We start from the raw sequence: 24,043 nt of genomic DNA, 5'->3' as shown, positions 1-24,043 counted from the left end.
CCTCTCTTTCTAAGCCTTGTCTATATTTCTTGCTTTCTATTCCAATGCTTCTGTGAGTCACTAACTGGACTCTCTTCTGAGTCCCCAGCAGCTGATACAAATAAAAATTTCAGATTTGAAACAGGAAGCTAGCCAAAGACATGTATGTAGTCTTATCGATTCGTTTCCAATACGTTACATCATTGACATTCTTTAACCAACTTTTGAGTTCTCATAGTTTAGGTTAGGGTACCGCATATGAAGCTTCTGCCTTACTATGAACAGACCTGGTAGCAACCAGAACGGAAACGCTACTGAAGACTGCTGCCAACTACCGAAAGCCCCCCCACCCCTGCCGCCAATAATGGGAGGCTGGAACACCCAAGGAGGGTGATACACGAGAATATTTTCTAGACTGAGTCAGATCTGGTATTCACTAATCCCGTCCCTTCTCTGGGCCTCAGTTTCTCCATCTATAAAACTTGCTAGTGACGTACCGTAGGAGGATTGGCTTAATTTCTAAGGTCCTTCCGGCTATAGTAATCCAGATATCCCATCTTTCTCATCTAGTTTTACAAAGAACACGTGGGAGGGCAAAAAAAAATAACCTTTTACTCCACTAAACCGACCTTAATTTTCAGATATTGTTTTAAAAAGCTAACAAACTCCTGACCCACCCACCCTAAACCTCGGGCAAACCTTGGCAAGCCGTGAAGTAGCCAAGACAAATTGAAGCCCATCCCGCCCATCCCACACTACGGTCAAGAAAGTGCTGGGGAGACCCTTGTCAGGGAGTTAAGACGCGGCCCCCGCAAAGGGCCCGCCCACCTAATCACAGCCAGGCAAATGAATGAGTACCACCAGATACACGGACGCTCCTCCAGCGCAGGCTGCAACTGGAGACCCCGGGGCCCATACTCCACCGATATCGATTCCCTCCCAGCGCCTGAGGAGCCCGGCCTTGGGGCCGCCGGGTCGCGGGCCCCGCCCCCTCCCTCAGGGCAGTAGGTGCGCGCCGGGGCGCGAGACTTCTGCGAGGAGGCCTGGGACGCCCCGCGCACCCGCCCGCCCTGAGGAGAGGAGGAGCCTGTCGGTCCCGGGCCGCCACCGCCCCGGCTCCCGACTTACCGCGGTGCGGTGGGGGAAGGGAGGTGTCAGGAGTGAAGGCCTAGGCCCGTCCACCACCCGCCGCTCAGAGAGCAGCGCGCGGCCGCCACGAAACCGTCGCCGCCGCTACCACCACCGCCACCGACCGCCGCTTCGGGCGCAGCGCGCAGAGGGCCCGACTGCGTCACACGCCGCCCGCCGTCAGAGGCTCGCTCCCGACGCTCCGCCCTCGCTGTCTGAGCATTGGCAGAAGCCGCCGCCACTCTAGGCCCGCCCTGTTATTCATTGGGCAACGAGTCTTTTGAAACCGAACGTGAGGGCGGTCTTCGGGAGAAAAGGAAAGGGGGGAAGAGGAGGGACAGAGGAGTTACGGGGAGGAGCGGGGAGGGGCGATGGGAGGGACATGGAGTCCCGCCCCTCTCTGCCGAGATTGGCTGGAGGAGTCGTGACGTCATACAGGGCCCCCCTCGAAGTGGGCTTGTGAGTGGCTGCGTGGGGGTGCATCGGGCGGGGTGTGGGAGAAGAGAGGTGACGCTATACACAGGTTCCTCCCCCTTCCTTGGAGCCGAGACAGTCGGGCTGCTGAAGCTCGGGCCAATCAGAGGGGAGGCTCCAACGATGGCATGGTAACTATTCTACCCTTTCCTTGCCCCAGTCCGCGGGCGGTGATGGGAAGGCTTCCCCGTAGTCCTGCCCGCACTTCCTGGCCAGACCACGTGCGGAGCTGGAGGGCCCTCCTGGGAGGTCTGTCTCTCCGTGTAGCTTGCCTGCAGCTGCTACGAGGCCCCAAAACCTGGCCTCCTGGTCTCCCAACCCATGCCGGCCTCATCACAACCTTTCCTTCTTTGAATCTCTCTAATGTACGCTATGAGCATGCCGTGAGGGAATGGCTCAACATAGGATTTGTTACAAATGAGGGTTCTTGGAACTTCTTTCCCACCTGCACTTAGGAACTCCTATTTGTCTTAAAGGCCTGGTTCAAATGTTCCTGCCTTCTCTGGGATACATTCCCGGATTTCTCTGAGGGAGTTTGGCTAATGCTTGGGCAGGCCTCTGTTACAGCCTTGTCACTTTGTATCCTATTATTTTCCTGTCTTCTGTGCTCAGGCTCTTAGAAGTCAGAGCTGCGTTTTATTCATTGGGGTTTCTTTCTCCCGTGGCCTAGCCCAGGACAGACGCTTGATATTACAAGGGAGAAGGTTGAGCATGTTCTAGAAACTAGACCTAGTGACTGAGGGTCCCATGCAGAATAGCAGGGACTGTGCTCAGAAAGCAAAACCTATTCAGACTACCTCTCCACCACCACTTTTTCCTGGAACATCAACACAGAATTGAAGTGGGCTCTGCCCAAAAGTAGATAAATTTAAATCCCTCTGAGTGTTCAGTGGTAGCGAGGGATTACAAATAATTGACTAATTTGGCCAAAAGTGGAATGCTTGTAAAGATGAAATAAGATAACAGTAGAAATCTGATACATTGTAGGTGCTCAGTAGATGCTCAGAGGAAGAAACAAATAAATATGTGGATGGTCAAATAGTAAAGCTAGTTTAAACATCTGACTCCAGCCACATTCCCCCCACTCCTGCATCCAAATATCCCTCTGCTTCATCCTCCCTTTCCTGTGTTCTACATTGGAAAGTCATTAGTTCTCCCTGGATAGTTTACTATAGCTTCCTCACTGACCTACAGAACATTTGATTTCTCACCCTCCAATCCTGAAACCCAAATATGATTAAACCTCTCCTCCACTTATTTATTCTGGTGTCCCTAAGCCCAGGCACAAAGTATAGGTGCACATTAAATGTTTGATGAATGGATGAATGACTTTCTTAAGTAGAATAGTCGTAGAAGTGTGAGACTTTTGAGTTAGGGAACCCTGAGTTTACTCCTGATCCCAACCATTTATTAGCTATGTCAACTTGGGCAAATTTTTAACCCCTAAGCCTCAGTTTCCTTGTGTGTAAAATGAGGGTAACAACTGTAATTGCCTTTAAGGTTATCGAGAGAATTAAATGAGATAAAGCATTTAGTATGGTACCCAGTATACAGTAAGCCCTCAATAAATGATAATTATTCCTATTCTTTAAAAATGTCAAGGAATTCCCATTCTAACTATTCTAAGACATTGATTCTGACACAGAAATGGCTCCCAGAAATATGTTTTAAGTGATTAATTAAGTAAATACATTCAGGTCAAAGTGCTGGCAGGTATTCAGGAGCTGAGATCCTTAAGTAGGATCCCACATACTTGTGGGAAGACTGGAGGAAGAGACATTAGATGAGGAGTGTGGCAGGGAGCAATTTCCTATGACCATGGTCATTTCTAAATAGAAGGACCTCTTGTTAGATACTCTGGTAGGCATGTGGCCCACATGCTCATCATTCCCAGGTACTTCTGCCCTCGGAAGGACTTTGTGGACCACATACTCTCACTCTAATTCTCATAACCCCCTTCTAGTCTCTTCATTCCTTCTTCACCTCTAAAGAAAAGAAGTTTGGTGCATGCTCACAAAAACTTGCTGAGCCAAACCCTCTCTTGGGCTTCAGGAGCCCAAGAAGTCCACAGCTTAACACTCTGCTCTGGCCCAGAGAGACAAAGCAAAGGAAAGTCCAGCTTTCCTGGGAAACCCCAGTGTCTCAGATACATACTCTGAGAACTCACCCTATGCAGCAGCTTTGAAGGATTGGTGCTCAGAGCAGAGACAGGACCCATAAGGATTGCAGAATCGGGGAAGGGCAAGAGACTTCCTTTTAAAGTGAGGGCCTAGGGGCGCCTGGGTGGCGCAGCCGGTTAAGCCTCTGACTTCAGCCAGGTCACGATCTCACGGTCCGTGAGTTTGAGCCCCGCGTCAGGCTCTGGGCTGATGGCTCGAAGCCTGGAGCCTGTTTCCAATTCTGTGTCTCCCTCTCTCTCTGCCCCTCCCCCGTTCATGCTCTGTCTCTCTCTATCCCAAAAATAAAATAAACGTTGAAAAAAAAAATTTAGAGTGAGGGCCTAGATTTCTTTCTTTTTTTTTTTTTAATGTTTTTAAATGACTTATTTTTGAGAGAGAGAGCGAGAGAGCATGAGCAGGGGAGGGGCAGAGAGAGGGAGGGAGACACAGAATCCAAAGCAGGCTCCAGGCTGTGCTGACAGCTCAGATGTGGGACTCAAGCTCACGAACCATGAGATTGTGACCTGAGCCGAAGTTCGAAGCTCAACCGACTGAGCCACCCAGGCGCCCCCTAATGGTTTAGATTTCTTAGGTGGTGCGTAGGAAAGAGTGACAGAGTTGGAGTCAAACAGCTAAGTTTAAGTACCAGACTTCCTACTTTTTAGACCTTGCACAAATTATTTAACTGTTCTGTGACCCAGTTTTCTTGTCTATGAAAAGGCACAAAAATTCCCATGTTGTAAAGTGATTGTAAATGTCAAATAAGGGAATTTGCAATGGACTGGGCACATGTTTGACACACAGTAAGCACCCAGTAAATGTTGATTTCCTTCCTCTTTTTCTACAACTGAAGGGAGGAATGATGTTTATAAATAGCATATAATTAGATTTTTATAAATCTTATGTGAATACCTTTGACTTTAAACTAGAGCATTTAGTCTATTACACTTAACGAATTTATTGGTATATTCAGAATTTAATCTAACATTTTCTATTTGTCCTACTGTTCTGTTTCTGGGTTTTTTCCTTAATTTGTTTTTCATTTTAGTTTTTTTGTAATAATAACCTCCATTTTTTGAGGTGCAGTCCTGCCAGATTGTTTTAATTGAGATATAATTCACATAATATAATATTTACCCATTTTAAGTATAGAATTCAGAGGGTTGTAGTAAAGTTGACCCTTTAACAACATGGGTTTGAAGTGTGCAGGTCCATTTATATGAGGATTTTTTTTCCAATAAATACAGTACTGTAAATGTATTTTCTCTCCCTTATGAGTTTCTTAATAACATTATTTTCTCTAGCTTACTTTATTGTAAGACTACAGTACATAATACATACAACATACAAAATGTGTGTTAATTAACTGTTTATGTTATCAGTAAGGCTTCTGGTCAACAGTAGGCTCTTAGTAGTTAAGGTTTTGGGGAGTCAAAGTTATACATGGATTTTGGACTGTGTGGGTCTAGTGTCCCTAACCCCTGTGTTGTTCAAAGGTCAACTGTATTCATGAAGTTGTGCAACTATCACTACTATCTAATTCCAGAAGATTTTCATAACCCCAAAAAGAAATCCCAGACAATTAGCAGTCATTCCCCATTTCCCCCTTCCCCCAGCTCCTAGCAACTACTAATCTACTTTCTGTCTTGATGAATTTGCCTATCTGAACATTTTCTATAGATGGAATCATACAATATGTGGCCTTTGTGTCTGACTTCTTTCACTTAACATGTTTTCAAGGTTCATATGTGTTATAGTGTGTATCAGAATTTTATTCTGTTTTATGATAGAATAATATTCCATTTTATGGATATGCCATATTTTGTTTATACATTCATAAGCTGATGGCATTTGAGTTTCTACCTTGTGGCTACCATGAATAATGCTGCTATGGACATTTGTGTATAAGTTTTTCATGGACATATGTTTTCAGTTCTCTTGTGTTTATACCTAGGAGTAGATTTATGGGGTCCTATGGTAACTCTATGTTTAACTTTTAGAGGAACTACCAGACTGTTTTCCAAAGTGGCTGTACTATTTTACATTCCTATTAGCAATAGATGAGGGTTCCAATTTCTCCTCATCCTTGCCAATACTTGCTATATTCCTTTTTTTTCAATTGTAGCCATCCTAAGGGCTATGAAGTGACATCTCATTGTGGTTTTCATATACATTTCCCTAATGATTAATGATATTGACCATCTCTTCAAGTGCTTATTTTCCATTAAATTTCTGCTTAGAAAAAAAATATGTACATATGTATTTTTTTTTTTTTAGAGAGAGCGTGTGTGCGCACAAGTAGGGGAGAAGGGCAGAGGGAGAGAGAGAGAGAGAGAGAGAGAGAGAAGGAATCCCAGGCAGGATCCATGCTCAGTGCTGAGCCCAACATGAGGCTCAATCCCACGACCCTGAGATCATGAACTGAGCTAAAATCAAGAGTCAGCCACTCAACTGACTGAGCCACCCAGACACCCCTAAATCTCTGCTTTCTTAACATTCTTTTGGATTATTTCATTTTTCCTCCTGTACCAGCTTGGAAATTAAATTCTCTTTTTATATTATTTTAGTGATCTCCCTAGAAGTTCCCATATGCATTCCTAAGTGTGCTATTAATCAATACCTTTATGGTACAGTTTGCCAAGATGGAGGAAAAAAAAAAACATCCTAGGTCGGAGGAACAGAGAGAAAAAAGATGTAGGACCAAGAAAGAGCTCAGTATATCCAGAGATACAAACTAAGATTTCATCCTAGAAGTGATAGGGGAGCCAGAGAAAGTTGAACAATGAAGAACAAAATATACAATGAAGATTTAATTACTATTTGAGGCAGAATGGGCCTACAGCAAGATGGGTGTGCCTAGGGTGGATAGTTTAAAGTCATCCGAGGAGGATGCCTCTGGTGTGAAAAAGATCTCTAGGAAGAACAAAGAACAACCCTGGAAGACTTTCCTGAGGCTGCCCGGGAGGCAGGGTCAGAGTTTGGCCTGAAACCGGGTATCTTTAGCACTGCGTCCTTGCCTCTTTACCTATCCCTAGCCATGCTTATTCTGCCTCTACCCCTACAACAGTGGTCTTTCCTCAAAGGCTTTTCTTACAGTTCCTAAATCTCTTCTTGATACATCCAAATCCTGTCCATCCTTCAAAACCCAATTCAATTAAATCAACCCTTCAATCAAATATTTTCTGGGCTTCCTTTGTGTCTATCTCTGGCCTAAGCTGAGAGATTCAGAAATAAGTGGAACAGGTGAGGGTTCCATCCTTAAATGGGTTTCCAGGAAGGAGAGGGGAACAGACACTTAATAATTTCACTACATTGTGGTCAGTCCTAATAAAGGTGTGATGGACTTCTAATGCTTCCTGTGGAGTGGGGAGGTGGGTGAATCATGGTGCTTACGGAGAGATAAGGAGGAAGTTGAGCAAAGCTCATGGAAAAAATGAGCGTAGCTAGAATGTAAAATATGTGTTTGCTAGAGTAGAGGATGGCCAGATAACGAAGGATGATGAATACCACACTAAGGAATTTGCTCTTGATCCTAAATGCCATAGGGAGTTGCTAAACAATTTGCAGCAAGAGAGACACATGATCAGATCTGTATGGTTTTTTAAAATGTTTATTTATTTATTTTGAGAGAGAGAGGAGAGAGAGAGATAGCAAACATCAGCTGGGGAGGGACAGAGAGAGAAGGAGAGAGAGAGAATCCCAAGTAGGCTTTGTGCTGTCAGCACAGAGCCCGATGTAGGGCTCGATCTCACGAACCATGAGATCATGACCTGAGCCAAAATCAAGGGTCAGACACTTAACCGACTGAGCTACCCAGGCACCCCCAGATCTGTGTTTTAAGAAGAGCCAATGTGGCTGTAAATGGGGAGGATGATGAAGAGTTAGAAGAGCAAGGAAACCAGTGAAGCAGAGCCTCAGGAAGCTTTCCTTAACAACTACATCCCACATTCACTTTTCTTCTGCTTCCCACCTCTGTACTGCCTCCATGCTACTGCGGGCTGGAGCATCCCTGTAAATAAATGCTCAGTCAGCTTGGGGAATCTAGTATGTATGTGTGGACAGGGGGAGTGGAGCAGTGACTGTGGCCAAAGCTGGACAATATTGGTGCTATTTCAGGCACAGGCCTCTCTGAGGTATGTCCAGGCACAAGGCAAACCAACCAGGAGGACAGGAGACACTGGAAGGTTTCAAGGGCAGCAGCAGCAACTACTTGGATTACAGACAAATGCCGATTCAGCAAACACTGACTGCCCACTGAATTGAAGGCAAGACTAGAAGCTTAGATGCTTGTTCAACTTCTTTATCTGTAAAATATATTCCATCAAATTTACCTCACCAGATTATTAGGAGGATTGAATAAGAAAGTGTACATAAAGTTCCTTGCGCCTAGTAAGAACTCATTCTTCTACTTTTCCTCACGTAAATCAAGGTGATAGGCTTTGGAACTGACAGAGGAAGAAATAGATTCAGAGAGGGTCAGTGATGGCTGAGGTCACACAGTTCAGAAAAGGCTCAGTCTTGGGGTGCCTGGGTGGCTCAGTCGGTTGAGCGTGTGACTTCAGCTCAGGTCATGATCTCGCGGTCCATGAGTTCGAGCCCCACGTTGGGCTCTGTGTGGATGGCTTGGAGCCTGGAGCCTGCTTTGGATTCTGTGTCTCCCTCTCTGCCCCTCCCCTGCTCATGCTCTGTCTGTCTCACTCTCAAAAATGAATAAATGTTAAAAAATAAATCAAAAAAAGAAAAGAAAAGGCTCAGTCAGGACAAGTTCAGACCATAGCTTCCACATCTCATCACAATAGCCAGGGTGTCTTGAGTATCTCCTGCATACCTGGCACACTGCTGTTTTACCTCACTTAATCCCCAGGACAACCTTGTGCTGTGGATATTCCTAAAACCATTTTACAGATGAGGAAACTGAGATTCAGGACTGTATGGTGAATTGCCCAAATCACCAAAGAATTAATGGCAAGATTAATGCACCTCAAGTTTCAGGCATTGGGGGTAGTCTAGAGGCACAGAGAAGGGACCCAGCCTCAGGGAATGGTATTTAGGGCCAAAGGAACAGACAAGGAATAGGGTCAGGGAATAAAGACAGGGAATAAAGGCCAGGAGCAAGCATCTGTATGTTGGAGGTAGACAAAGAAGATGACACAAAGCCCTGAAGTAGAAAACCTACATCTAATCGTTGAAACTAAAAGGAGGTGGTTCTTTTAGTACAGTTTTACTAATTGTTCATTTGCCCTGGGACCCTAAAGCACAGGGTGGAGAGGAGTTCAAAGTCACTAGAATAGGACATTGTCCCGCCAGACTTGGAGCCTCCAGGAGTGAGTTATCTCTGGGTCTGCCACCATTGCCCAGTCAGGGCCTGCCACAGAAAGGGCTAGGCTGAGTGAATGAACAAGAATGAATGCATGAAAAAGATCTCTGGTAAGTTAATCAAATTTGAGCCTCTGTATCCACATGCAAAATGGTGAGTGTAGCTACCTTGTGGGATTAACATTATACAGTTGACTCTTGAACAATGCAGGGGTTAGGGGTGCTGACCCCCCCCCCGCCCCCACACAGTAAAAACTCCATGTATAATTTTTGACTCCCCAAAACAACTACAAATACCCTACTGTTGACTGGAAGCTTTACCGATAACAAACTATTGATTAACACATGCTTTGTATATGTTTTGTATGACATATTCTTACAATAAAGTAAGCTAGAGAAAAGAAAATGTTATTAAGAAAATCATAAGGAAGAGGGGGCACTTGGCTGGCTCGGTTGGTAGAGCATGTGACTTGATCTTGGGGTTGTGAGTTGGAGCCCCACATTGGGTGTGGAGCCTACTTTAAAAAACAATTTTTTTTTTCTTAAAACCATAAGGGAGAAAATATACATTTATAGTACTGTGCTGTATCAAAAAATCCACGTGTAAGTGGACACGTGCTGTTCAAACCCGGGTTGTTCCAGGGTCAACTATATAGGGAGGGATTAAGGGAATGACCTCAGGTGCGGGACTCCAATCCTGTTTCTGACATTTATAGCTGTGTGAATAGGTAACATACCTTTTCTAAAACAGGGATGTTAATAGTATCCATCTCATGGAGTTTTTATAAGGATCAAATGGGATAATGCATAAAAAATAGAAAAGTGCCTGGAAAACAGAGGGTGCTCAAAATGTGCTATTACTGTGGGGATATATGACTAGGAAAACTGTGATGGTAACTACGTCTAGGTCAGAGGTCTTCACCCCCTGCAGGTGCTCTGACAACCCCAAGAATCTTCCTCGGGTTCCTTCAGGGGTCAGTCTGGGTGGGGAGGGAACCCTGTGGGCTGGGTTGGTTTCTGCGGATCAACCCTCTCGTGGTGGGGCAGACCCAGGACTGGGGAAAGGAGAGCCTTGCTCTGTTATGTCAGGACAGAGCGCCCTCTCCTGATCAAAGCCGGGAACAGCTCTGGCCCCGAGTTTTTGGGGTGGGCTTCCCTGATCTCTCTACCTATAACGTGCTCTTCCCTTTGCTGAATGCCGGGAATCGGCTATGGGGAGCAAAGTTAGGGGGAGGGGCGCTGAGGCTGGGGCAAAACTGTTTTAATGTTTCAGAAGGGCGAGGCCGGATAATTCGGCTAGAATGGGGACGTGGGCAGGAGACACCGAGACTAGAAAATTAGAGAATTCGGGGCTTGTTGAACCGATTTTATGTTCTTTCAACAGGTGATGGAACGCCGCTGAGAGGTAAGGTGACAAGGTGGCTTATCCAACGTGTCAAACCCAGGGGTCCAGGGCTCTTCCGGCTGCCCCCACGCAACAGGAATTAGTGGGACAGACCAGAGCTAGAGAGGCATGGCACAAGGGGACACCGGATCAAGGCGGAGAGCCAAGGGTCTAGGTCCGCAGAAGTGGGGAGGGGCCAATGGAGGATCTGGGCGCAGTTTCCTCCCCAAGCGCGCTGGCCCCGCCCCCGCCGTTCCCGCTCCGGCCCGCCCCCGGCCGCTTGCCCCAGGCCGGGCCTGGGCTCCCCTCGGGTTCCCCCAGCGCCCGGCCTGCGCCGGCGCGGCCTCCTCGCCGCCACAGCCTGGGTGAGTATGGGGATGGGTGTGACGGATCGCGGGGCAACCCCACTTGGGGGAGCTCCGCCACGAGGTCCAGCTTTCTCACCGCCCAGCCCCAAGGTGCTGGTGCTTGCCCAGGATCTGCTGCTGTCCCGACTTCTGAACTAACCCTTTACCCCTACTGCTCTCCCACATGGTGCTGGCTGTGCACTGGTTGAGCTGTCCTTCATTCTCCAGGGTCTGCTGATGGGGATTTCTCTTTAGGTGCCAGGGATGTAGGTGTTGGGCGTCTCTGGAACCCGATAGAGTAATTTCAAATTACACCTCTTCCATTTATTAGCCTGTGACCTTGGGCAAGTGTTTTTAACCTCCTTGAGCCTCAGTTTCCTGTTCTGTAAAATGGAAATACACAGGCTATATAGGGCCTGCCTCGTAGAATTATAGTGAGGGTTAAAAGAAACAATGTATGTGGAGCACTAAGCAGGGTGCCTCATACTCAGAAGGTACCCAGTAAGTATGGATTCTGGCTGGAGGCTGAGAAGATCTCTGGGACCTTTGGAGATAAGGTAGGGGTACTCCTAAGAAAGCAGTTTCCAGCTAAGTAGTACGTATGAAGAAGTTAGAGCTGACTGGGACTGAAGAGCTGCCCTTCAGGTAGTGAGCTCCCTGTCCTGAGGCCTGGAGAAGTAAAATGACCATGTTGGAATGGCCATATTAGTAATCTAAACCACATGATCTTCATGTTGCACAACTGTGGAAAAAGACCCAGAGTGGTTAGATGACTTGCCCAAGGTCACACAGCTAAAAGAGGAGCCAGGCATACCTCCAAGCAGTGGAACAGATTGTTCCTCCAACTTCTTTACCCACCCCCTGCCTCAAGCAGTGCCTATTCATTCCCTGAGGATCTGTTCTTCAGTTTGGGCATCCCAGTGGTTCCCGAGGCTTCTAGAGCCACTGGCTTCAGAGAGGGGACTAGTGCTGCTACAAGCACCAAATCAGGGTTTGGGCTGGGTGGGGAAGTCCTTCCCCTTCTAGGGTCTCTAGGGACTTATAGTCCATTTGGGGATGATCCAAGAAATGTGTTCAATTTGGGAGGGGCACCAGCTCCAATTCCAATTCCTCTGGGAGATCCCTGGCTCCTGAAGGCAGAAAAGAAGTTGGGCTACTGGGGCAGGCTGACTAATCAGGCCTGGAAGAGAGGCGGGTGGGGGAAGATGGAGGAGAACACAGAGGCGTATTCACCTGGTTCTGGAATGCTAGGAGGTTAGCTTCAGGTTCTTCCTGAGGGCGGGGCCAGGAAGAGTTGGGACTTGATCTGGCAAGACCTTTGAGTCCATAAGGGCGGGTTCTTTATGAATCTGGAGCCAGCCCTAGTTTGGCCACAAGAAGCCTAAGTTCCAAGGATGGCTTTCTGTCAGGCTCAGCATCTGGCTTTGAGGAAGGGCCTTTCTCTCTCTGCATCTTGGTTTCTCTGCCTTTGCAATGGGGACAGGATTCACTGACTCATCTATATAGGATTTGATTTACCTTTCTTTCTCTAATGACAGGTGCCCCTTCTCTCTCCCCTCCTAATCTGATCTAACCTGACCTTTCTACCCAGAGGTCTGTCCCAGAGACGAAGGGGTCAAAGAAGGCTGGGGCTGCAGTTTGTGACCCTGTGGGCCCTACATCTCCCCACTGCTGGCTCTCCCTTCTAGTTGTTGTGCGACCCTGAGCAGGTTCTTGTTCCTCTCTTAGCCTCAATTTCCCCTCTGTGCACTTAGGGAGGCTGGGCTAGGATTGCTGGTGTATACCTGGTTATTATAGTTCTTAACCTTAGTATCCTCATCTCAGCAGGGAGTCAACAGTTCTCAGGAGCTTTTACTTCATCTCTGGAGGGGGATGGACAGGCCCCACGGGTTCTGGGAAGCCTCCAGAAGCTGACCAGGCAGCTCTTTCCAGCAAACAGCAAGCCCAGGCTAGCACCAGGCCTGATTCTGCAAAGCCTTTCATCCTCAGAGCACATGAGGCAGCAGGTGGGGACGAGCAGGGGGTCAGGGTTCTACTGGCTTCCATGGAGCCCTTGCTGCTGTGCACTGTGGTGCAGACACACAGAGCCTGGGAAGGGACCGAAGGTACAGAAGGCCCTGGGCCAGTGGGTGAAGCAGGGAGAACTGAAGTCTAGAGGCTCAAAGGCCTGTGAAAGAAGGTGGACTATTCTGTTCACTGGGAGGTTTTAGGGTTGGTTCCTGAAACAAGAGAGACCAGTTAAACCAGCTCCTGTTGTCATAGACCTGTAAAGCCAGGTATAGGGGAGAAGAAACTCTCCCAATCTATTCAGGCTTCATTTTAGCACAGATTTGCTTCATTGTCTTTCCTCTGAAATTGAGGGTGAATGTCCTCTTGGGATTCTGAGTCAATCGTCCCCATCCAGGGCAGGAACTGTCCCAAGTTTAGGGGCTAGATGGCTTTCTTCTCAGACCCTCCATCCCATGGCTCAGCTAAGCTGAGGACTCAGCACAAGGGCTGGCTTTACCACAGAGTCCCAGCCTTGCTGCCTTGGGCCTTGACAGCATACTACTCCATCCCCAGGTCTGACAAGATGTACCAGGTCCCACTGCCACTGGACCGGGATGGGACCCTGGTCCGCCTCCGCTTCACCCTGGTGGCCCTGGTCACAGTCTGCTGTCCACTTGTCGCCTTCCTCTTCTGCATCCTCTGGTCCCTGCTCTTCCACTTCAAGGAGACTACGGCCACACACTGTGGGGTAGGGCTTGCGAAGGGGGGGGGGGTCAAGGAATATCTCATATTCAGGTCCAATTGGATCGATTTTGGATCCTGATTCTGTTGTAACAGGATTAGTGAGCTCTCCAATGAGGTCCATCAGACAAACTGGGTTGCTGGGTACCTGCAAATTGAGGTCTCAGGAATTAGCCTTCTGCCACTTTCCATGGAGGTCATTAGGGCCTGGAGTCATTGAAATTGGGCAGCCCCAGAATTCAATCCTTACTTCATAGAGGGGCAGATTCAAGAGCCCCCGGGTTTCGTGGGGGATGGAGAGAGAACAGGACTGGGCTAGAGGGTGCTGGGGCCTCTTAGTGTGGCACTGTGGGCTGTGCCTGTCTCTGTGAGAATGTGATTATGTATGCATCTGTGTGACTGTAAGGGACGTGACTGTATGTGTCTGGGAGAGACCATATCTGTGTGTGTCTGGATGGGGGCCTGATGATGTGTGTATATATGTGTTCATGGCCTATGTTCCCCAGGTAGGCATGTGCCCTCTGAGCAGGGATATGGTGTGCTGGGCCAGGAGGAAAGATGTGAGTTTCCTCTGTAATGTTTCGGGGTAAAGAGGGTCAGACCTGTGTTGACCTCTGTTACACTCCTAATTTCATCCACTGACTCTGTATTACCTGAGACACAGAGACTGAGCCTCAGCTTCCCATGTCTTAAAATGGGGTTGGCAATTCCCATCCTCCTTCTCAGGAGTAGTGTAGAGCTCCAGATAGGGGAAGGATAGGAAGGTGGTTTGGGAAGTGTGAAGGGTGAGGAGCAGAAGGAGTAGGAGGAAAAGAGATTGTAAGGTTGGAAGGCAGGGCAGGAGAGGAAGAGCCCATGGGCTCTAGGTGGAAAGGAGGCAGGGCCTGGACATGGACCCTTGGAAGAGCATCAGAGAGAGCTCTGAAGGCCCCCAATCAGCTCAGCTTCCTGCCTCCCTATAAAGAGCATTTGCTCCAGAAATAGGACTATGATTAGAAGTGGGGTCTGAATGGCAGTATGGAGTGGGGCCTACTTCTTTTGTTCTTATGACTGGAAGTTTTCTCTCTCCTTGCTTTGTCGATGGGTAGATGTTGGCCTTGAGCGGTAGGCAGCCAGTCTTATGAGACCCAGGGCTGGGAGCTATCAGAAAGAATAGGACTGGACAAAAAGGGGCTGACCAGGTGATCTTGAGGGGGAGGATCGAAAAGGATCCAAACAATGGCTTTTCTTGACCAAGTTTTCACCTTAGATAATGCATCAAATGTTTCTCTCACCTGGTCAACTCCTTTGTATCCTGCAAAACCCTCCTCAAATGTCTCCTCCTTTGAAAAACGTTCCCTAGCCTCCTTGGGGAAGACTTAATCACTCTCTCCTCTGGGTGCCCACAGTTCCCTGTTTTATCTTTCATACAGTTCTATCATATCATATTTGTATCTCTGTTCCCCATCAGACCAGGAGCTTCTTCAAGGTGGGCACTACATCTGAATCAGGAAGAATTGGTTGAATAAATGAATAGGACCCCCTCCCCCCTGCATCAGCCCAGTGCCCTTTGAAAAGGAAGCCTGAGACCAAGTCTTAGTCCATGCAGAAAATTATATTTGTAAGGCATATGGAATTAAATGGAATAGGCTGTTTGCTTTGCCCCTCATGGCTGGCTCCTGAGGGCTAATGGGATCAGTAAGCCAGCATATCTGGCATACCTATAACCCATTCTTGACATACTAGTTAGGGATCCTAAGGCATAGGTAGTTGCAGGAGGGATACCTGATCACTCTGGGGCAGGACTGAGCTTAGGGACCCAGGTGGTATTTTGTCCCCACTCTCTGGGACTACCATGTTGGAGCCACCTTGGGGCAGCCCAGGTGGATGTATGCTCTGAATTTCTCACCTGGAGTATTCTAGAAATGGCCAACCCTAGGAATAAAAAAAGTAACCTTACTCTAACACATCTGTAATTTAGATGACTCTGTGTTTGCTTGCATATCTCCAGTGATGGGGAGCTTCCTTCCTCTCCAGGCAGCCTATTCTAAGGAAGCTTAGTAACTAACAATTAGCAAGCTCTTTCTTGTAGTGGACATGACATTCTCTTTTTGGTGAATCTTTGCCTTTGCACTGGCTCTGCTTTGGGAGCCTGAGAGCTACTCTCTCTCCTCCTGGCATCAAGCCAGCCCTACAGAGGTGGGATGGCAGTAATGGGGGTAGGGGTCCCCGAGTTTAGTCTTATTAGGTAGCATATTTCCAGTTCTTTCAGGCAACCCTCACAGGACGTGCGCCCCTAGACTTGGCCCAGTCGGTCACTATTCTCTTCATATGAGGCCCTGATCTGGGCATAGGTCTTCATATGGCCTGGGTAGCACAGAGAAAAGTAGTACCGTTGCATTCCTATTACTGGCTGTTAGACCCCTGTTAAAGGCATCTTGAGCTGAGTTAGCTGTTTCTGCACAGGTCCAGACTGGACACTGATAACCTCATATTTAGGCCCGTCCAGATCTGTCTTGGATCCTGAATGTATTGTTCTAAGATTAGCTAGCTCTCCAATGAGGCCCAACAGACATACTCCTGCTTCAACAGAAAGGGGTGAAATCCTATTTTGCTTTCTCCCTTTTCTTTCCCTGAAAACTGCCTGGATCCCAGGATACAACTCTCAAAAGGGTCCCCACCCCCATCCCTGACAAGGAAGCTGTTGTGGGCTGACTTTAGCCACTATCACTCTTACCTTTGCAGAGTGTTCCAGGGTTTATGATATGGTCTTGTTGGTCCTGGGAGGGCTGTGTGCTTGGGCAGGCGTGGAGATCTGAGCTCTGTGGGCGGGAGGGCAGGCCCTGGAGAGCTAGGGGTGGGACCCTCCAGTCTTAGAATAGTTTCAGTCTGGCTAGAACTCTCAACCCAAGCCCCGGATCCTTCAGCACCCAGTGTGAGTGTTGCTCAGTTCGCGCCCCCTCCCCCATTTCCTTGATGCTGAGCTGGACTAGTGAACTAGGGCTCCCTTAATCGTGGGTGGTATGAGTCCCAAGGGAGGTTTGGTCCTAGGCGTTTGAATACAAAGCCTTTCTGTCTGCCCCCCAGAAGGGAACCCATCTCACAAGTCATGGTAGTTGGGGCAGTCAGGGGTGGGAAGAGGGACTTCTCTGCCTAGCAGGAGAAGGGAGTGGAAGAAGCTAGCTCCCTTGGTTTGGGTCTGTCCTTGCTGGGTCTGGCCCAGCACAATAGGCTCAAGCTGAGTGGAGAAGGTTCCCGTGACCCTCAGATTCCCATAAACTTTGGATTGGGTGACATAGTCTTCTTAGAGAGGAAGGAGAAGCCTCTGCAGGGACCCTGGTATCTTGAGATGATGGTACTGTTGACCTGAGGCTTGGATCATTCTGAGCCTGGGGGTGGGCTGGTTGGCAGCCTGTGGTCCCATTGAAATAGGTTCTGGGCACTCCCACTGTTCCTGGTTGAACTTGGGTGAAGAGGAGGAATGTGGTCAGACAGGGTCAGTGGGAGGGCTTGGACCAGTCTGAGCCAAGGGTCCTTTGACTAGGTTATGTGACCTGAAGAAAGCCTTGACTTGGGAGCTTTAATCTGTCAAGTGGCTAAAATCTTAGTCCTAATGTTCTATGGAACAGAAGTAATAACCTTTCTACCTCTGATCCTTCTGAGTTGGCTGTGAGAGTCTTGAGATTGAAGTGGCCCATCAAACTCCCATGTCCAGGCCACTGGGAGCCTCTATTCTCCAGGTTCTTTAAGAGGTGGACCTATAGGACCATTGTGCCAAAGGGATTCCTAAGAGCTGACCCTGCCTGACTCAGCTGCTCCCGCCCCATCTCTCTCTGTACCTCCTTACCTTCTGCACTGCTTTCCATTTCCCTTTATGTTCTTTCTACTCTGGCTCTTCCCTATAGAGGGAGCCAGCTCTGGAAAAGGCTCCACTTCCCAAGGCCCAGGTGTCCCACCAGGCCCCAAGTTGTGTCCCTCGCCCTGCCTGGGCACCACTCCCTACAGGATGTTCTCTGCGGCCTCCCAGCCCTTGGATCCAGATGGGACTGTGTTCCGGCTCCGCTTCACGGCCATGATCTGGTGGGTCATCACTTTCCCCATGTTCGGCTTCTTCTTCTGCATCATCTGGTCCCTGGTGTTCCACTTTGAGTACACGGTGGCCACTGACTGTGGGGTGAGTGCCAGGCTCCCCCACACCTGGGTCAGGGCCAGGTCAGGAGATGGCAGTAAGAGTGGAATCAGAGAGTAAGAGAGAAGGCGGAGGGTCAGAGAAAGGGGAAAGGGATAAAGGGATGGTGGGGGGCAAGTCAGAGTTGTGGGAATTTGTGGGGAGAGACTCAGGGAGAGTGGAGTCACAGTCTTCCGAGAGTAGAAGATTACAGAGAGTGCCAGGGAGCAGAGGGGAAAGGGGAAGGGAAGGGAGGGCAGTAGGCAAGAGAGGTCATGAGAGGGAGGAGGAAGCTGAAGAAAGACCAGACTGGAAAGGAAGCCAGGACTGGGGAGTTAGACTGGGCCAGGAGCCAGGAGAGGTCATAAGTGGCTTTAACCCAGACTGGGGACATGGCCTGAGAACACCCCCAGCCCTGCCCTGGAATATTCAGGCTTGGTTTCTCCCCTGGCAGCCTCGGGCCCCCTAACCTGTGTCCACTCAGGACTCTGCCAGCTAGAAACCCAGATGGGCTCCCTGCCTCCAAGAGCAGTCCACCAGGCCTTTCCTGAGGGCCTAGGGGTAGAGGTTCTGTGTCAGAAGGATGGAACTGAACATGGACTTGCCCTTAGCCTCTCATCTTACATGACACGGTCCTAGACACAGACAGTCACAGCACAGTGAAATGGGACTCCTATTGTGATAAAGGGGAACATAAGGAATGAAGGGGAGCATAGGGATCACAGGGCCCAGAAGAAGCACTTAATCCAGCCTAGGTGTTGGGGAAGACTTCCTTCCTGGACCAGGGGGCATTTCTGCTATGGGGGTAAAGAAGGATCTTTGTGAATGCCAGGCTGACAACTTTTGATCTTATCCAGAGGGCAGTGGTGAGCTTTGGAAAGATTTTAAGCAGGAAAGGGACACGATCAGATTTATGCTTTAGAAGATCATTCTGGCTCCTGAGTGGAGAACAGATTTAAGGGCAGGGGGCAAGAGTAGGGAGATAAGTAAGGAGGCTAGTGCAAATAGATCATGTTACTGGGAAGACCAGAGCTAAAATAGGGACTATGAAAGTAGAGAGGCAGGGATAGAGTCCAGAGAAGAGTAGCAGGTTGAATTGATAGGAATGGGAGGTCTTGTTCAGTTGGCAAGGGATGGGGGCAGTAGATAGCAAAGTCATCCGTAAGTTTGGGGGACTTTTATCAAAGGAATGAATCTCAATTGGTGAAATCTGAGGTGCTTTGATAGGGAATTTTTTGGACCTTCACCCTTTATACCATGTGACTTTCTGATCTACCGCCCTGCCACAGGTCCACTGAGCCACATCCTCTAGGATGTAGAGGGTTTCTGTTCTTGGGGAAAGGGGTTATGTTCCCACTTCAGTACCCTTAGCTCTGAGCTCATGGGGAGATTTGGGGTGAGCTGGGCACCTGGTCTCTGATAGCTCCTGATGTTGCTGGCATAGTTGGTGAGTGGAGAACTTGTGTGCTTGGGATGGGGGAACATAAATGAATATCTATACTGATTATGCATGTGTGTGCATGCGTGCATGTATATTTGTGTGTGTGGGTGGGGGTAAGAGGAAATCCCTGCTCTCAGCATCCTATCTCCACCCCTAATCTGAGAGGAGCTTATGAGGATGACACCAGTAGCCACAGGGCCCTAAATCTCCCTTCTTCCTGTGGTGTCCTCCCAGATTTTTGCCATCTCTACCATTTACCTGTTTCCCAGCATCAGTTAGGGCTCTGGGCTCTCCCAGCCAAGCTTTAGAAAGCTCATGCTGGAGGAAACAAACAAACAGACAAAAAGCTCATGCTGGTCCTGCTCTCCTTAAAGTAGCTGGGATGGGGACAGGAGTTTTCAGAATGAATATTCTAGGAAACAGAGGCAGCACTCCCACTAACCTTACTTAGGGGACCTGCCCAGAGGGGTAGAAAAGTAAGGAGGCTTGGAGGGCTCAGAAGTCTCTGTTGAAGTTACAGTTCTTGCCTGTCACTCCCATGCAGGCTTCCCATGTTCAATAACCACATAGCTCACCAGCTATTTGCAGGCTTTTCAGGGAAGTTTGTCTTCTGAAAGCCATAACTTGTACCTGCTGTGTGCTAAACACTGCAGATGCTCTGCATACATCATATTTAATATTCACAATCATCCTGCAAGGTAGGTGGTAGTGTCCCTATTTTGCCAACGAGGAAATTAAAGCTCAGAGAGGTGAAGTGACCTTGAGTAGGTTAATAAAGGCAGAGATGGGATGCAGACCCTGGTTTGTGTGGCTCCAAAGCCTCCATGCTGTCTCTTTACTGATTACTCAGAGTGAGTATCTGAGCCTGGTCTCAAGCTACATGGTATCTCAAGCCATGGCCTTGGGAGCGGCCCCCTCTCAGAGAGCTCTACACTTAGCTTCCTTTGGTAGTGCTGAGGGGAATCTGTCTCCTTTTCTGTGAAGGCTGCGAAGCCCCTGGCTGGCGTTACCCCAGGCCCACCTCTGCCCTGTGAGCTGCGTCCACCATTGCCTATGTTCCCAGCATTGATCCATCAGTATCACCATTAGGAGAAAGGAGGGGATCTTCTAGAACTCCATCTCTGAAGACTGGTCCTGCTATAGTCACAGCACGGTCATTCCTTCTCTGGGTCCCTGGGCTCTGGCACTGCTCTGGTTCTTGCTGACAGTCTAAAAAAGTCCACAGAAAGAGAGTGCCACGGACCGGTAGCTTCCAGTACTGGAATCCTTTAGAAATGCAGATTCTCAGATTCCAGACCCCCAACATCCTCACACAATCCCTGGTTAGTTGTACGCATGTTAAAGGTAGAAGCACTGCTCCAGACCCTGGAGTCTGAGAGATCCTCCTCCTCTCCCTGGCTTTCCTGTCCCCATCTAGACTGTTCTTCCCTCATCCTCTCACCCTCTCACACGAGCAACACACCAGTCCTCGCAGCTGTGTGTTATCTCCTCCTCCTTCCTCAACCGTGAAGAATAGTGCTCCAGTTCCTGAAGGAATAAGGAATTCTAGGCTTTGAGAAAGAGGAATGGGAGGGATGCACAAGAATAGGTCATTTTCTTAGACTACCCCAGGTTAGGAGCACCCACTTTCTTAAGCATGATCAGGGTGGGGGTATCCTCCTGACCCAGGTCCCCCAGGATCTCACAGTACCCTCTACCACCTTGGCAACACCTGCCCAGAAGAGTTAGTAGAACTGAGAGCAGTCAAGAACAGCTCAGGTGGGCCGTGAATCCAGCACAGAAGCTCAGGTGGTCTGTGACTCATCCCTGTCCTCAGGACTGAATCTGGGGTCCTGGGCCATGGAATCTCCCATAGCTCTGTGCTATGGGCTCAGAGAGCATCTGAACCTGTCTACAGCTTCCCCAGCCATATGTAGGTTCCATGTATAGGGAGATGGAAAAGGTCCAACCAAGTCCCTGCACAAACCCCAGGCTGCTTGGGGAATGAGAACAAGCACATTGGGGTCCGGGACCTGGAAAGGGATGTCTCCCAGGAGAGCTGTCTCTCGAGGTGCCTGAAGGAGGACCTCCGGGAAAGGAAAGGGCTGGAGCGGAGCCTTCTGAGGGCCAGCGTGATTTTGATAGATGGAGAGAAGGATCTCCAGGTGGGTGGGTGGGGCTGGTGGAGGCCTGCCACCAGACTGGTCACAACTCTCTAGGTGCCCAACTACCTGCCTTCGGTGAGCTCGGCCATTGGTGGGGAGGTGCCCCAGCGCTACGTGTGGCGCTTCTGCATCGGCCTGCACTCAGCGCCCCGCTTCTTGGTGGCCTTCGCCTACTGGAACCACTACCTCAGCTGCGCGTCCCCGTGTCCTGGCTACCGCCCGCTTTGCCGCCTCAACTTTGGCCTCAACGTCGTCGAGAACCTCGCACTGCTAGTGCTCACTTACGTCTCCTCTTCCGAGGACTTCAGTGGGTGTCCACATGAGGGAAGGAGGAGCAGGGGAAGGGTTGGGAAGGGTCGCCCCTGCGCCCTCCCTCACTCAGACCTTCAGAGGGAGGGGTTAGGATGCTTCCTGTAGTGCCCGCTCCCAACCCTCCTCTCTCCCTCCAGCCATCCACGAAAATGCTTTTATTGTGTTCATCGCCTCTTCCCTCAGTCACATGCTCCTCACCTGCATTCTCTGGCGGCTGACCAAGAAGCACACAGTAAGTCAGGAGGTACGGTCTACCCCTAGTGGGGCTCTAAGCAGCCCAGGGGAAAATCAAGGACACCCGTCCTCAGGATGCGGGTAATGGTGAGATGGGAACCAGAGTTCTAATGGGAATCCGGGCTGAGGCTGGGGCTTGGGGATGAGTGGAGGGTGATGGATTGGTCAGAATCTAGGACTGTGGTCGGGTACTAATGGAGACTGGAAAATAGAAGAGATGGAGGCTCCAAATGGTAGAATGAGGGACAGCACCCAGGCTGCAGTGGGTTAGGAACTGTGTCAGGGGTCTGTGGTCTGTAATAACTCCAGTGCCCCTCCCCACCCCCCCCCCCCGACACCTTTCTTCTCCCCACAGTATGTGGAGGTGTCAGATTGGGGGGTGACTCTGAGTAACTTTCATATTCCATCCTGCTGAAGTGGGAGGGGCAGGGACAGCACTGCTCCTTGGCTTCATTATACTCCCAAACGCAGGAATATGAACATGCCCATCATTCCTGCTGCCCTTGCCTGTGCCCCCTTCCAAAACCAAGGGAGGTAAGACGCAGCCCTCAGGAGTTGGGGCTAAGAGGGGAGGCTGCCCACACATATCCAACAGGCTGCAGAGTGATCAGACAGCCCATCCTCTAGGACCGCAAGTCCTACAACTGGAAACAGCGGCTTTTCGTCATCAACTTCATCTCCTTCTTCACGGCGCTGGCTGTCTACTTTCGGCACAACATGTATTGTGAGGCTGGAGGTGAGGCCAGGCTGGGATCCGTATGTGGTCACAGTGGCTATGGGACAGTTATGATGTTGTCTATACTGTGCGAGATGGCAGTGGCCTTGGGGGCTAACTGCCAGTGTGTCTCTGTAGAGATGTGTGGTGGTGGCGATTTATCAAGAGGCCCCTGGGGGGCAGGGGCGGGAGTCTCACCATGCTCTGTTCTTGTGCCCTTGCAACAGTATACACCATCTTCGCCATCCTGGAGTACACCGTTGTCCTAACCAACATGGCGTTCCACATGACAGCCTGGTGGGACTTCGGGAACAAGGAGCTGCTCATTACCTCCCAGCCTGAGGAAAAGCGATTCTAAACCCTTTCTCTCCTACTAGAAAGGAGGAGGCGGTCCACTGCCCAGAAACTAGAAACAAGACACCACTCTGGCCTTCCCCACCCTGTGTCCTCTGTGGGCTGTGCTGAAGCTGGGGGAGGGGGAGGAAGGGCAGAAGGGCACAGGACAGGGTTTTAGGTAGCCCTGCTGGCTTCTCTTTTCCCTCACCCCACTTGAAGGCACAGGGACCTTCAAGCAGCATCACCCTTATCGGAGAGGCCCCAAGAAGCTGAGCTGTTAGGAGAGCTCCACCATCTGGTGCTAAAAAAAGTGCTGAGGTTTATAACCACCATCGGTTCTTGGCCTTTACATAGCCACCTCTTGCTGAGGTCAGGGACCACTGAGCAGTGGCTGCTACCTGAAAACCACAGCCATTTCTCTCCACGGGGTCATTCACTTGACTGGTGTATGTGATTATCTCCTGCACATGCCCAGGCCTGTGCCACAGTCCCTTGCTAAGTTTGCCCAGGTGTTCTAGCTCTGACTTCACCTCCTGTTTAGTGTGTACCCCTTCCCCATCTAAGCCTTCGTATGTCCATGCAGGTGGTTGGGGGTAGGAGGGCTGTAGGATCTGTAAGGGCTCTGCCAGTGTGTGGTTCTGACACTACCTTGTGGAGGTAGTGTTCTATACCTGAGGGATGTCCTGCTCCAGGAAAAGCACTGGCACAGCATTTGTTCCTTCCCTTCTGAAATCCATGGCTCACCGACTCTTCCTCCTTGGCAAAGGTGTAGGGTAGTTAGAGGCAGATTCCTGCCCCAAAATGGGCTCTCTGCTGTCCTCCCTGCTGCCCCATGCCCTGACCTCTTTTGGTTGTACATTTTATTTCAAAGGAAAATAAATTTTTTTTTTTTTTTTTTTTTTTTTGCCAACAGTCTGGGCTAGCCTTACTTGTCTTGGGGCTTGGACTCGTCTTTCTTTAATTGGAACTGGGGTGAGGGACAGGCTCCAGGATGGAGGGAAAAAGTCCATGACAGGGTATGATTCCAAGTGGTATCCCCCTATCCCCCCTCTTCCCACCTTAGATCTGGAGTGTCTTAAGACTGGTCTAAGCCACAATTCTGGTGAGGAGGAGTGACTGAGCTATCCCTGTAATGACTCCAGGCTTGGTAGCTGGGATAACTGGGGGAGTCTTGGGTTGAGGCACAGGCCTTAGTTC

The 24,043-nt window shown here is 49.4% G+C and overlaps 2 protein-coding genes across 25 annotated transcripts in view; one reads left to right on the top strand and one right to left on the bottom strand.

Moving 5' to 3' along the window:
• NUP98 (nucleoporin 98 and 96 precursor) overlaps positions 1-1,273 on the bottom strand; it is a 119,188-nt gene extending 117,915 nt beyond the window's left edge. For all 6 annotated transcript variants that reach the window (XM_040489153.1, XM_040489152.1, XM_040489156.1 and 3 more), the window contains exon 1: positions 1,108-1,273. The gene's annotated coding sequence lies outside the window, so the exon portion shown is untranslated. The remainder of the gene's footprint in view (positions 1-1,107) is intronic.
• Positions 1,274-1,595: 322 nt separating this feature from the next.
• Positions 1,596-23,749, top strand: PGAP2 (post-GPI attachment to proteins 2). Of its 19 annotated transcripts, none has more exons than XM_040489170.1 (9): positions 1,596-1,712; positions 10,441-10,461; positions 13,350-13,524; positions 17,402-17,576; positions 21,304-21,556; positions 21,699-21,805; positions 22,267-22,329; positions 22,423-22,531; positions 22,738-23,749. In XM_040489170.1, the coding sequence occupies exons 3-9, from the start codon at positions 13,391-13,393 to the stop codon at positions 22,866-22,868; spliced, it is 972 nt and encodes a 323-aa protein (XP_040345104.1). In that variant the 5' UTR covers positions 1,596-1,712; positions 10,441-10,461; positions 13,350-13,390; the 3' UTR covers positions 22,869-23,749. The 19 variants fall into 19 exon arrangements, with proteins under 19 accessions (XP_040345104.1, XP_040345105.1, XP_040345108.1 ...); XM_040489171.1 differs by having other exon boundaries at positions 1,600-1,712; positions 17,502-17,576; XM_040489161.1 differs by lacking the exons at positions 1,596-1,712; positions 10,441-10,461 and adding an exon at positions 10,681-10,805 and having other exon boundaries at positions 17,502-17,576.
• Positions 23,750-24,043: the final 294 nt, after the last annotated feature.

Source organism: Herpailurus yagouaroundi, unplaced genomic scaffold, assembly GCF_014898765.1.
Source record: "Herpailurus yagouaroundi ecotype Mexico unplaced genomic scaffold, PumYag 180, whole genome shotgun sequence".
NCBI lineage: Eukaryota > Metazoa > Chordata > Mammalia > Carnivora > Felidae > Herpailurus > Herpailurus yagouaroundi.
Note: the sequence above shows the minus strand (reverse complement) of the source record. Positions and strands in the feature narration are given on the sequence as shown.